Below are 13,547 nucleotides of genomic sequence, written 5' to 3' on the forward strand. Positions count from 1 at the left end.
TTTCAGTGCTCGTTTTATCCTTATTGTGAAAATAAACATAGAAACGGTAGAGAATTCAAACCGGTTTTTGATGTATGGAGAAAAACCGAAAACCGGGTTTTTTCCATACAATAAGCGGTTTTGAATTCCCTAGAAACGTGACAAGGTCAAGCATGTTTTCAGAGTAAGGGATGAAAAAGGGCATCATGACAATTTTTCAGTAATATTTCGATAACGCCAAATGACACATCGTGGCGTCGTGTATTTGCATCAAATTTGCATTGTTTCGAAATAAAATAATACTGTCTGTAATAAAAAAAAGAAAAATGAAAAACTATAGACCTAGCCACTTAAAAGTGAAAGAAAAATAAACACTTGCATTTTCGAATGCAAAACGACCGATTTTCTTTTCCAAATTCGAAGCACGTTTCATTAAGGTAGGTACAAAGTACGGTCCAAGGATGCAGGGCCATGAATCCACGAGGCAAGGGCCGATACCGTTAACATCGAATAATGAAACTTGACATGAAACGTTATTTGAGTCCGTTTTAGCATGACTCTGAATCCGTTCGTACGTTTTATTTTATTCTCACAACGGAGTGAATGAAAAGTGGCAGCGGCACGGAACAATGCTTTGTTCAGTTGCTCGGACTTTTTACTTCTTTCTTCTCCATTCTTTTTGAAGGATTGTACACGGAAACCTGAAATAATTCTTGTCTAAATCTAGAACAGCGTTGTAAAAAGTATAGGTTTTTAGTGATTTATTTTTTTAAGCACATTCAGTGCCAAAAACACTACAAACGGGCTTTCTGTTCGTACGCAGTTTTTGCTACTACGAAGCGGAAAAATGCTGCTACTGGTTACGAGACTTGTGTTGTGAGCGCAGCGCGTTGCGTCGTTGCGTGCGATATCAGCTATTATCTATTCTGTGGCGATATGTGGTCGCGAATGTATAAAACATTTCTCAATTATTTTTACTACCGCTCCAAACGAGAAAATGTCAAAATGTCCAAACGACAAAACTTCAAAATGTCAGATAAATCTGGGAAGATTCTTTATTTAGAAGAAACTGGCAAAAAAATAAATAAGGTTTTAGTTTACGAGAAAACAAGTGTTTTAGTTAAGAAGATAGCCAAAATTTGCCGATCCAATTTGTGTAAAGATGTCCATAACGACCAGTATCGATGGAAGCTTATGACGAAACCTGATAGCATGTACTAGGGTAGCATAAAAAGTAATGGGCTATATATTGACCCTTGCAAGTATCATGTGGCGATACTTCAAGGCTTTTGCAGGGTACCTGATGAATAAACGGAAATATGATTAACAAAACAATATGATAGTATTCTTCAATATTGTTATTAAGTTTGTTGTAAATGCGGATATATAGATCCTCGGCCTATTTTTTTTTTTTAGTTTTCTCTGTTCCGTATTCTGAACTAGTTGTTGATGTGATGGATACATGGTGGATGGCATACCCGCAATGTTTTGCTACTGGGATGATTTAAAGACTCATAACCACCCGGTTAATTATGAGTGGAAATCGCTAACACACATTACACTCCTAGAGACGGTCTGTTAAAGATTAAAATAAATGGAATATCTGTCTTGCTCCTCCGCCAAGTAGTGTGAAACAGCTACGTTTGAGTTGGAAAAAATGATTTTTCATGCAATTTAACCCGCCCCTCCCTCCACATAAAAAACGTAAATAACCAACGCAAATAATCATCCGCTGATGATGCTTCGGAGAGAAGCGAAACACGTGTGCGGGATCTTGTTTATGGTCGTGGTGGTGGTGGTACTCTTGGTGGTGGGTTCAGTTGCGTTTGCGTTGGTTATTTACGTTTTTTATGTGGAGGAAGGGCGGTTTAAATTGCATGAAAATACATTTTTTCCAACTCAAACGTAGCTGTTTCGCACGACTTGGCCTCAGTACTTGGCGGAGGAGCAAGACAGATAGTCCATTTATTTTAACATGGACCTCCGCAAAGTAACGCCTGAATCTATGCTGTTAAAGTTTGCCATTAGGAGTAGGATGCAGTAGCGTGGCACCACAACAATCTAATTCTTATCGGATTGGTCAAAATTTTAAGTGTGCACACACACACACACACACATATACACGCACGCACGCACGCACGCACGCACGCACGCACGTTTAATTGCTTGGGTTAATGATTTATACAGGTTTACGCGGGTAAAAGCTAAGATTATAAAATTATATGTATAAAGGGTGTCCCACACTGAGGCAAAATCGCTGTGGTTAAAATTCCATAGACACATCCTGTATAAAGCCGCAACTATAAAGCCTAGTACATAATGATGATCCGTGCTAACTCCGTATGTGATAGTCAAGTGTTACTCATAATATGAGTAACAGGCGCACCCCCAGATCAACAGTGGTTCAACTCAAAATAATGCACCATTTTAATTTAGACGTTCTAGAAAGTAAATTAAGTCTAAATTAAAATGATACATTATTTTGAGTTGATCCACTGTTGATCTGGGGGTGCGAATATCACGATATGATATTGACGCGGTGCTATTATGACCGTGTTTTTGTCTCACCGTTATCAGTCACAGCACTCCACAGCGTCGTGATTAGAGTTACAGAGACTGCGCTTTGACACATTTTGACGGTGAGTCACGGTGACTTTGTGACTGTGAAGTTATTCATCCCCCATGTCTAATGTCATGTTGACATCCCATACATTTGCCAAAGAAATCATAGGGAAATTGATAATGAAAAGGTTCCACCTTGGTACGTGATTCAGTTTCCTCGACCGTACGTAGACATTTTACATTTTACATCACTGGCAGATGCGCGTTAATTTACTTCTGTCCTATTTTTTTAAAGTTTTAGAATTCTTATTTCGGTTGCGAACTGTTTCAATTTTGCTTATTATATAGAAGAGACCCCTTTATGGGATAAGTTCGCCTTTTTACATCTGTTTCTTATTGTAATCTATTTTTTAATGTTTTATGTACCATCAGCCAAATAAGTGGTCTATCAATTTTTAAACAAGTTCCTATCAAATGAATATGTCGCTATTGTATACGTCTATTGGCATTATTGTTTTATGACATGGAAACTATTATCAACTTTAGGGTGGTAGACCACATATTTGGCTGATGGTACAGTAAAGAGTTATTCATACATAAACATCAAATAACAATTTTCTTTTGGCTTGTTTGAATACGAAAAGGCTCGGTTGGCATTTCGCGCGTCCCATCTGCACTACGCCTTAGGTCCTCTTAAAGAACTGTAATAAAACGGACGGGAATCAAGGCTTTTTAAGGCCTGCAATGAGGCAATGAGGTTCCCGGGCCAAGCAGTTATACAGCCTTTATATAGCTGTAATATATTTTAAATGTACTGGGCGGGCGGGTGATTAGCTCGCGCCAGACTTTGGTCTTTTAAACTATGGCTAAAAAGAAAATTGGATTATTTTTAAAGGCTCTCGAAATTTTAATGAGAGAAAGCTAGTTTTGGTTTTGCGGTAAAGTTTTGATCAAGAATAATAAGAAAAAAAAAACGCCAAGTCGGAGTCGCACACTAAGGGTGCCGTTATATTTGTGGGAGTTTATGAATATCTAGTGTTAGCTGAGCCCGGCTCCTAAGCAAAATGTACGAAGAGTGGGAGATATAGACAGAAAAAAAAAGTTCAGACTTTTCTTACTGGTTGTGCTATAAAAGCTACGTTTACACCCAATTTCAAGTTTCTAGGATATAACGAGAAGTACCTACCGATATTTCGTTTATGGCAAATAATACCTATGGATACACTTTTTTTCAATTACTGTATATTTTGATTTCTAGAAACCATTGATAAAATAATGTTTATCTACACCCATATAGTAAATCCTCAATTATGCGTTAAAAAATCATAGATAATGACCAGCATTCGACATTGAATTCTATTATAAACACGGCTGTACAGAAATCTGTATCGTAATGAGATTTCATACATCATTACAGCACGGGGGCGCCGCGACCACTTGCAGCAGCAGGTCGTGGCGCGCGCAGCGGGTGCAGCTTGTGGGCCAGACATACCTACCTAGTTCTCGTTAAAGCAGGTCATTCTCAATGGTTCGCGGAACACATGATAGAGGATTTAATATATGGATATAGATAAAATATTGTATGCAACTGTACGTAATTAGGCTTTAAAACACTCATGTGACCCTATTATGAAACTCGGCTACGCCTCGTTTCATAAACCCACACTCGTGTTTTAAGGACCCCTATTACGATACAGTTGCATAAAATACTATTGTCAAGTTTACAACATTCTAAACCGATTTCACGAAAGTATCTCATAGTTTCATACAAGGTCTATCCTCTAGTTAAAAATACAGCACTGAGGGGATCATGCCAGGGTTGTGCCAAGCTGAATAGTTAATTATCACTACAATGGAGCAGCCCTGGCTATAGAATACTAGATTAGTGTCGGTCTCTTACAAATTATTAAAGTTTTATATATTCATACGAGGTTTCCTTAATTGAGAGAGTTTAATAGCAGTTCGTCGTATTAAATTGTTTTTAGTCATTTGGGGTGGGTATTAATTAAGGATACAAATTTAATAATCTTTATTCCTCATGTGACCCTATTATGAAACTCGGCTACGCCTCGTTTCATAAACCCACACTCGTGTTTTAAGGACCCCTATTACGATACAGTTGCATAAAATACTATTGTCAAGTTTACAACATTCTAAACCGATTTCACGAAAGTATCTCATAGTTTCATACAAGGTCTATCCTCTAGTTAAAAATACAGCACTGAGGGGATCATGCCAGGGTTGTGCCAAGCTGAATAGTTAATTATCACTACAATGGAGCAGCCCTGGCTATAGAATACTAGATTAGTGTCGGTCTCTTACAAATTATTAAAGTTTTATATATTCATACGAGGTTTCCTTAATTGAGAGAGTTTTAATAGCAGTTCGTCGTATTAAATTGTGTTTTAGTCATTTGGGGTGGGTATTAATTAAGGATACAAATTTAATAATCTTTTTAATTTTGTGGTTCATACTAAAGTACCTATTTTAGTTTTGCCTTGAAAATTAAAAATGTTCGTGAGGACTAAGGAACGATGGACAAACAGATTCTCAGTGCGAAGAAAAAAGAATTTAAAAAAGCCACTGCTGGGCACAGGCCTCCACTCAGAAAGAGAGGGTTTGGACCGTAGTTCCCACGCGGGCCCGGTACGGATTGGGAACTTCAGACACACCATTGAATTGCTTCACTGGTTTGTGCAGGCACTGTAAAGCTCGTGACAAATTTGAATTGAAAAACTCAGAGGTGCAAGCCTGGGTTTGAACCCAAAATCCTCTGCTTGAGTGGCCATAGGTCTAATCACTGCACCACGGCTTTCGGAGGGTTACGGAGGGTCCCGTACAAATTTGCAACTATGTCAAAATTATATGCTCTAAACGGCCATTCCCAGTTAGCAGAGCCCTACTACCAAATAACAAAAAAAAAACGAAAAAAATTGTTTGCAAGTTATCTATTATTTCAGTTTTTATTTATTTAAATGAATAGACACATACTTAAAAACACAACAAAAAGATTCCCAAAAACCAATCTTATCTTGATTGCTTAGTAACGATATCTCTTGTCCGGGTGAGCGGTTAGTTCCAATGGAGTGCCGAAAAAGTTTCTTGATGAGGGCTACGGCATAGATGTCGCTAGCGTCACTGCTTAAGTGGCTAAATAAGAAACAAACAAGCTGAGATATGAGGTGCATAGGGGAAATTCGTGTCGGTACCGTTGACCATCAGTGGTGTAGCGGTATAGCACGCGGAATACCGAGGACCTGGGTTCGATTCCCAGTGATGGTCTTATTTTTCTGGTTTTTCTGTGCATCTATATTTCAGTTTGTATTTTCAATTTAGGTTTTACGGGATGACCGTAAAAGTAAAAATTTGTAATTGAAATAAAAAATACAAAAAGATTCCAAAAAACCAATCTTACCTATTTGTGTCGAAAATGTCTCGAAAAGACAAATTTGTGTCATCAACCGCCCGCTAAATATCAAATCAGATACTGATCTCAAAAGTAATGCCGAAATTAAAGGATTATCCGTCCTCTAAATTATACAATATTATATTCTACTCTCGCTAAAATACAAATCCCAGTCCAATGTCCTCAGTCCCTTTGAGATAAAGTCGCAATTTGTACCGATTAGAATTTAAAGTCGTAAATAAAAATACGTTTGCGATTTCAATCTTTAAAATATAGCGTACAATTTTGCCATCATCGCAGACCTTAGGTCGGAATTGTTGGACCAGTTTGCATACCAAGTATTTTATTAAACCCCATTCCCATGGACATTCTTGAATGAGGGTTTTCACAGAGGCGAAATATCGCTAGATGGCGTTAGTATCGTGAGATCCGTTTGACGTTTGACGTTTGCTTGCGATTGGCTCATTTAGTTTTTTTCATCACACTTGCTCGTTTACAGTGTCAAAACATGAAGGCTACCTTGATTGCAACCCCCAAATAAAACCCTCGACCTTAATGTGCATGTCATGAAACCCGTGGTCGGTATATGAGTCATTGCGCGTACACATTTCTTGTCATGAAGCCCAAGGTCGGTAAATGAGTCAGTGCCCGTACTGATGGTGCGGCGCGCGCTGCTGCAGGACCACATGCACACGCGGCTCAGGCACATGCTGCGGAAGGGGGAGGGCATGCAGCGCTACCAAGAGCGCACCCTAAGGTATCGCCAATATTTGGAACAATTATATTTTTTCTTTTAGAAATATAAAATTTTACTCGCAAATGTGATGAAAAACATTGTATGTCGCACGGGCGGTACTAGAATTACGAACATCGACTCATTAAAGCCCTCAGTCTTCGACTTCGGGCTTCTAATAGACTCTCGTTCGTAATTCCTTGTTTACCGCCCTTAAGACACAATGTACTATTAACCAATCACGAGCAAACGTCAAACGGATCTCACGATACTAACGCCATCTAGCGTTATTTGGCCTCTGTGAAAACCCTCATGACACGTGGTCTATATACGTTGTATAATAGATATCCGTGCAGGATTTCACGTTTGTAGAATTAGTGGTTGTGATTTCGGGATTTTGGGAGCGCCAATGTTCGCATACTCTTCGCTAGTCATACCGTATTTTTTGTCCGAATCATCGTTTGTCATAATTTTTTCCCACTGAAACCTTAAATTTTTCTGAAAATTTTAAATGGTCATTCTACGAGTATAGAAAACGAAAGGTTAGGTTAGGTTTGTTTTATAACAATTCTGAACAATCATTGGATTCAGAGAAAAAAGAGTTATGACAAACGATCGTTCTGACAAACATTACATTCGGACTCTCAATAAGTATGCGAGCCGATATGGACCCATTATGATTAAGTTTTTAATTAAGATAAGATGTAGACATACTAAGGTTACATTAGAATCTAACTGCCAAGTTAAATATAATTCGACTTTAACCTGAGTATGTCTACATCTTATCATAATTAAAAACTTAAACATAATAAATGAGAAAGTTGATAAAGATGTTTGGTTGGATGTACTCTAGCACGCAATAACAGCTTTACAGCAGCAGGATTTTTCGCAGATAAATTTGCAGGCAATAGCAGGCATAGAATGTCTTTGCAACAGTTGGATAAAAAGTATATTGCTCAAATCGCTTTAGAATTATACGTCTATGGAGGAAAGAGCCGCTTGAGTGCGAAAGAAGTGATTCCGGACTTAATTACCGACTATCTTAAGGATTCTATTTTAATTGAATAATACGATTTAAATCCAGAGCTCGTGTAGATACTTGCTGAGATTAAATTATTATCTCGAGTTACATTAAAATTAATTTGGTATCATATTATAATAGCTACCAATGTCTTTGTGTGCATGACAATGTCGTACGACAAAAATGATACTATTACTTAATATTTTCAAACGCGAAAATATCGATTTATCTTTATCATAACGCTAACTGATAGTTACATATCTGGAACCTGAATTAACATATAAGGTGCTTTATATCCCGGAAAATCGCATAGTAGATCTACATAGTCATGCATGGGAAATAGCTAGTAAAAATATAAATCGAGCGATTCTATTGTCTTACCAGAATATATCTGACATTACCTCCTGTGACTGTACTGTACTCGTAAATCCTTATACCTTCTAATATTACAAATGCGAAAGCAAGTTCGTTTGTTCTGTTTTCACGCCTTAGCTACTGAATCGATTACCATGAAATTTTGCATAGGTCATATTAGAAGACCAGAACAAATAATTGGGTAAGTAACTTTGTTATAATTTAAAAAGAACACCCCATAGCTCTTCATCTTAAACTTCAAATCCCAAACCTGGTCCTCTTAAATAAAAACAAAACACGCCCGTCAAAAAAATTTAAAAGAGTTTCGCTTCTATTCTAGCTTTCTGGGTACAAATTACATCGTAGCCTATGCCTTCAGGGAACGTAGAGTGATAGCGGGATGGAAGCCACCTGTGCAATCTCGTGCCGGATGACGGACGCCGTCACGGGATGCCGTGTCGTCCAATAAACGCTTTAGGGGCAAGGTCGAGGCGAAGAATAACAGCGTTGAAGTGTAACAGACCTGAGGCTTTATTGTCCAGAACATTTTCTTTTTTGCACCAAGCTTTGTTTAGTTTTAGACTGGGAACAACTGATTGTTTCTTTTCTTTGTAATGTTATAGATAAAGTTTAGATATTAGATAATAATCGACGCCACATAAGTAGATGTCGCTAGTGCTGCTGCTTAAGTAGCAAAGTAGAAATAAGCAACCTAAGATATGTATGCATAGGAAAAAATCGTGTCTAGATTCCTGTCCAGCAGTGGTGTAGGGAGTTATAGCACGCAGCACGGAATGCTGAGAACCTGGGTTCGATTCCCAGTGCTGGTCTCTTTTTCTGGTTTTTCTGTGCATCCATGTCTCAGTTTGTATTTTCGATATGGTTGAAGATAATATTTTGGATACTTCTGTATATGTTTTAAAGTTATTGATGTGAATTTACTCATTGGGTAACGTACTTTCGATATCAGTTTAAACATTTTTGATATCTGTTATACTTATTTACAAAATAATCGCTTGGGTGCAATTAACGATTACAACCTGTATTTCACTTGTTAACCCCCGACGCAAAAAGAGGGGTGTTATGAGTTCTACCGCTATGTTTGACTGTGTGTCTGTCTGTGGCACCGTAGCTCTTAAACGGGTGGACCGATTTAAATGGTTTTTTATTTATTTGAAAGCAGGTTTTTGAGATATTGAACGTTGAAGTGGCAACGTCGGGGGTTTTCCAGCTATTTGTAGGTTAGGTTGTGTTATATTCCGTGGCAGCGGTGCACTCACGTGGTCAGTATGTCGTAGACGGTGTACCGCGCCGTGTAAGAGTGCCGGTGCAGACGCCGCAGACTCTGCGCCAGCAGCAGGAAGCGCCGGTCGGCCGACACCGCGAACGACGCCGGCTCCAGGACACGCTGCAACAACACAGGTACGTCATATAAAAACCGGGTCAATGCGAGTCGGACTCGCGCACTAAGAGTTCCGTACCATTATCTACGAGTATACGACAGACATTAGCGAAAAAAACGGCAAAAAATCAAGTTTGTTGTATGAGAACCCCCTTTAAATATTTCATCATCATCATCATCGCGGGCTCAGTGCGGATTGGGAACTTCACACACACCATTGAATTGCTTCACAGGTTTGTGCAGGTTTCCTCACGATGTTTTCCTTCACCGTAAAGCTCGTGGTAAATTTCAAATGTAATTCCGCACATGAATTTCGAAAAACTCAGAGGTGCGAGCCGGGGTTTGAACCCACGATCCTCTGCTTGAGAGGCCATAGGTCAAACCACTCGGCCACCACGGTTTAAAAGATTTATTTTATTTTAATTAATTTATTTATTTTTAAAGTTATTATACAACTAAAGATTCTGTGAATATTTCAAGCGTTACTGTTGCCGTTATTAGTATCAAGCAAAAAACGGCAAAACAATCACGTTTGCTGTATGGGAGCCACCCTTAAATATTTATTTTATTCTGTTTTTAGTATTTTTCGTTTGTTTGCGTCGGAGGTTAAAAATAATGACTTGTAAGCTCATATATTTATGGGCTGATACCTTGCTTCTCCGGGGCTTTTGAAGTACAACAACCCCGTAACTGTTCTAAGTATCACAATGATAAATGCAACGCCATTGATGTCTTCGCCGTCCACTTTAATTTACCTAAGCGACAACGTAATGCCATACAAACAAGTTGGTGGACTGATTAAATTTCCCTGACATCGGTACGAACGCCTTTATGTATCAAGCTGTAATATTACCTGGATCTAGGTCAGGATTGATATTTCGGTGAATTAATTCCTAACCGTCATGCTGTTGTAAGCGATAATACCTGAATGCCCTTCAATTTCACCCGAATTTGATGGAAAATGTACGCAAATTGTACGACAGCTATGCTAATTTGTTCACGCTATAATTGGTAATGAATTTAACGGTGGATTTGTTAAAATAGATTTATAATCTGTCCCATATTATTAAAGGCTCAGTGGAATAGCTGTACAGCTGAGTTCAGCCAATACAGTTAAAAATAAAATTTTGCTCTATGAGATATTGACTGGAGATGCGTAAAAATGGCTATATCGATTCTAGTAGGAAAAGAACCGGCCCAGTGCGAGTCCGACTCGCGCACCGAGGGTTCCGTATAAATATTTTTATTATATGATGTGACTAAAAATTTACAGTTTTCGCAATTTTTCCTTTATCTGTTCAAAAAGACGTTGCTTCGTACCAAATTTCAAGATGCGAGTTTCGAAAATTTGCGGAAATTTTCGGCATAAACGGCTGTATCTTTTGATTGCGTTGGCTTAGAAGTTTGATTCTTTCACAGCTCTAAGGGACAGTAGACCTGAGTATTTGATATAAATTTCAGCTTAATACCTCCACGCGTTTCTGAGAAAAAGGATCTTGACAGATGGACGGACGGATGGACAACAGAGTGATTCTATAAGGGTTCCGTTTTTTCTTTCGAGGTACGGAACCCTAATACTATTGTAATATCATCCTACACATATTGAATACGACAATTTAAGAGTAAAACGGGTAAATACATTTTACTTGCTACGATATCGTATATCTACATCCGACATTGAAATCGGATCGGATAGTGAAAATACGCTCTTCGTTAGACGCCATTCAGTTTAAAGTAAAGTAAAGTAAAGTAAAATAATCTTTATTGCCAAAAAAAACCTAGCTCAGTACAACTCACAAAAAAAAACATACAATAAAATTTAGAATAAAAAGTAAAAACTAATATAAAAAAACGAATTATTAAAAACGAAAAACTCTAAGAATGTTCGGCAATGGGTCCCAATCTCAGCGTATGCTAGGCACCTACCTTACAACCTACCATATACAACGTCCTTAAATGCCGCGCCTAGGTGAAAACTTATTGCAATCTATTAAATAACATTCTTATATACTCGTAATGGTATTAACGCAGCTTCGGCATAATCTGCGCTCCAATTTTAAAAGTATATTTTAAAAAATGACGCGCATATATACGCGACATAATTTACGCGCCATGGCATAAACAATGCGTCAGCTACTTTATGTTCTATTAGTTTATTGATTGTTCAGCACAATTTTGTCAACGCAAGTAGTTTTCCAGGTGAGTACATGGTTAATAGATAGTCTGTCGGAAGGTAACTAATGAAGCTGGGAGTAATTTATTACCTCAGCGCCGGGTTGAAATCTTCATTGGCTACCAGGCAATCAGGAATTACGAGGAATCACATCAAAATTGTAGAGGGTTTATGTTATGCCCTTGGTTTCGCTACCTGTTTAGCAGTGAAGTAGTTTTAAATTCCAGATTAGATAAGTTTGAATAACGATCTGTAATTTTTAACCTCCGACGCAAAAAGAGTGGTGTTATAAGTTTGACCGCTATGTGTGACTGTATTTCTGTGTGTATGTCTGTCTGTCTGTGGCACCGTAGCTTTTAAGCGGGTGGACCGATTTAAATGCGTTTGTTTTATTTGAAATCAGGTTTTCTAGCGATGGTTCTTAAACATGTTTCATCAAATTCGGTTTAGCCGTTTTTGAGATATTGAACTTTGAATTCACAAAGTCGGCGGTTTTCCAACTATTTGTTGGTTAGGTAAGGTTATTTAATACCTACAGGTAAAAACATAAAATACCTAAGCTCTCCTTGAAGTCGGGTAAAAATTCACTCGTATCTATTGTGATTATTATTGTAACATAATATTAACCTCTATCCATCGGGTCATTTGACTTTTTTTATTTTATTTCTTTTTCTATTAATGTAAATTTATATTTTACATGGCTGATACTGGTTTACATTGTGTTTGAGACCTGCTACTGTACCAAATTTTAAGTAAAATAAAGATATTGATACTTTTGTTAGCTTTATTTGCGTTGTGATCTAATCTACATAACAAATATTAAGTCTATCCGACCGCTGGAAGTAGGTGAAAATCGTCTGCGAAGGATTGAACTCTGACATGCATAGTGAACCTGAATAAACAACCCATCTCTCTTAGAAGTGATGTTTTAAAGAGTTTATATGAATGAAGGATTTCAGTTTTTGTTTAGTTATTACTTCAGTTTTCTTTTATTCCTCGTTCCCTAAGGAGATTAAACGGAACAAACAGACGGGCAAAAAAAAATTTAAAATCGCTCTTTTATTATTAGTGACGCTGACGCATATGTATACTTTCATGCACAATTAGTTTTTATTGCATTTTTTATCTGTTATTTTGATATTACTTCCATTTTTTATTTGTATCAGATTGTGCAATAATTAATTATGTAATATATGGCCACACCTTCATTAAAAGAACTTACTTTATTACATTTTTTATGATGATAAGTTACATGATAATGATATAAGCAGTTGCTGCGAACAAATCATAAAGTAATATTGCAAGTTAACATCTGCTCACTCCGTTGTTGATGCTTCAGACAATGTGAACTTTCGAAATATTTTCACCTAACAAGTTCATAAGCACTCGTTACATTCGGACACATGTCATACAACAGAAAATGTCTTTATAAGAATACAAAATGGTTTTAGATAACTAGCAGCTTACAAATTGTTGGTTTGCCCTCAGTGCCCTTAGTGTACGTTTTCGGTTACAAAATACGTCTCGAACGCGTTCGCGTTAAAATCTCAATTTGTATGCAAACACGAACAGCGCCTCCAGCGGAACGTTTGCGATGTTCGTGTATCCATACAAATTGAGATTTTAACGCGAACGCGATCGAGACGTATTTTGTAACCGAAAACTTACACTAAGGGTAAAGATCTGTATTAAAGTGGATGAAGCGAGCATGGTAAAATCTATAAGAAACGAGCGTGTCAATTTGTGAATACGCCATGGGCACGTTTTAATCGAAAATATAATAAAGTCATATTCAAATACATAAATTATTTGGGTTCGCACAATTCACTACCTTCGTTTCTGTTTAACGTAAACGCTGCATTGACTGCTTTAAATAAACACTTACTTGTTATTGACGAAGGGAAATATTGACTAAGC

The 13,547-nt window shown here is 37.6% G+C and overlaps 1 protein-coding gene across 1 annotated transcript in view; it reads right to left on the reverse strand.

Annotated features, from left to right (window-relative positions):
* The window catches only part of Dpp10 (Dipeptidyl peptidase 10), a 179,102-nt gene that overhangs the window by 54,285 nt on the left and 111,270 nt on the right, over positions 1–13,547 (reverse strand). Inside the window, exon 5 of the mRNA XM_074106623.1 lies at positions 9,336–9,463. Within this exon, the coding sequence (XP_073962724.1) occupies positions 9,336–9,463 (128 nt within the window). The remainder of the gene's footprint in view (positions 1–9,335; positions 9,464–13,547) is intronic.

This window comes from Choristoneura fumiferana, chromosome 24 (assembly GCF_025370935.1).
Source record: "Choristoneura fumiferana chromosome 24, NRCan_CFum_1, whole genome shotgun sequence".
Lineage (NCBI taxonomy): Eukaryota > Metazoa > Arthropoda > Insecta > Lepidoptera > Tortricidae > Choristoneura > Choristoneura fumiferana.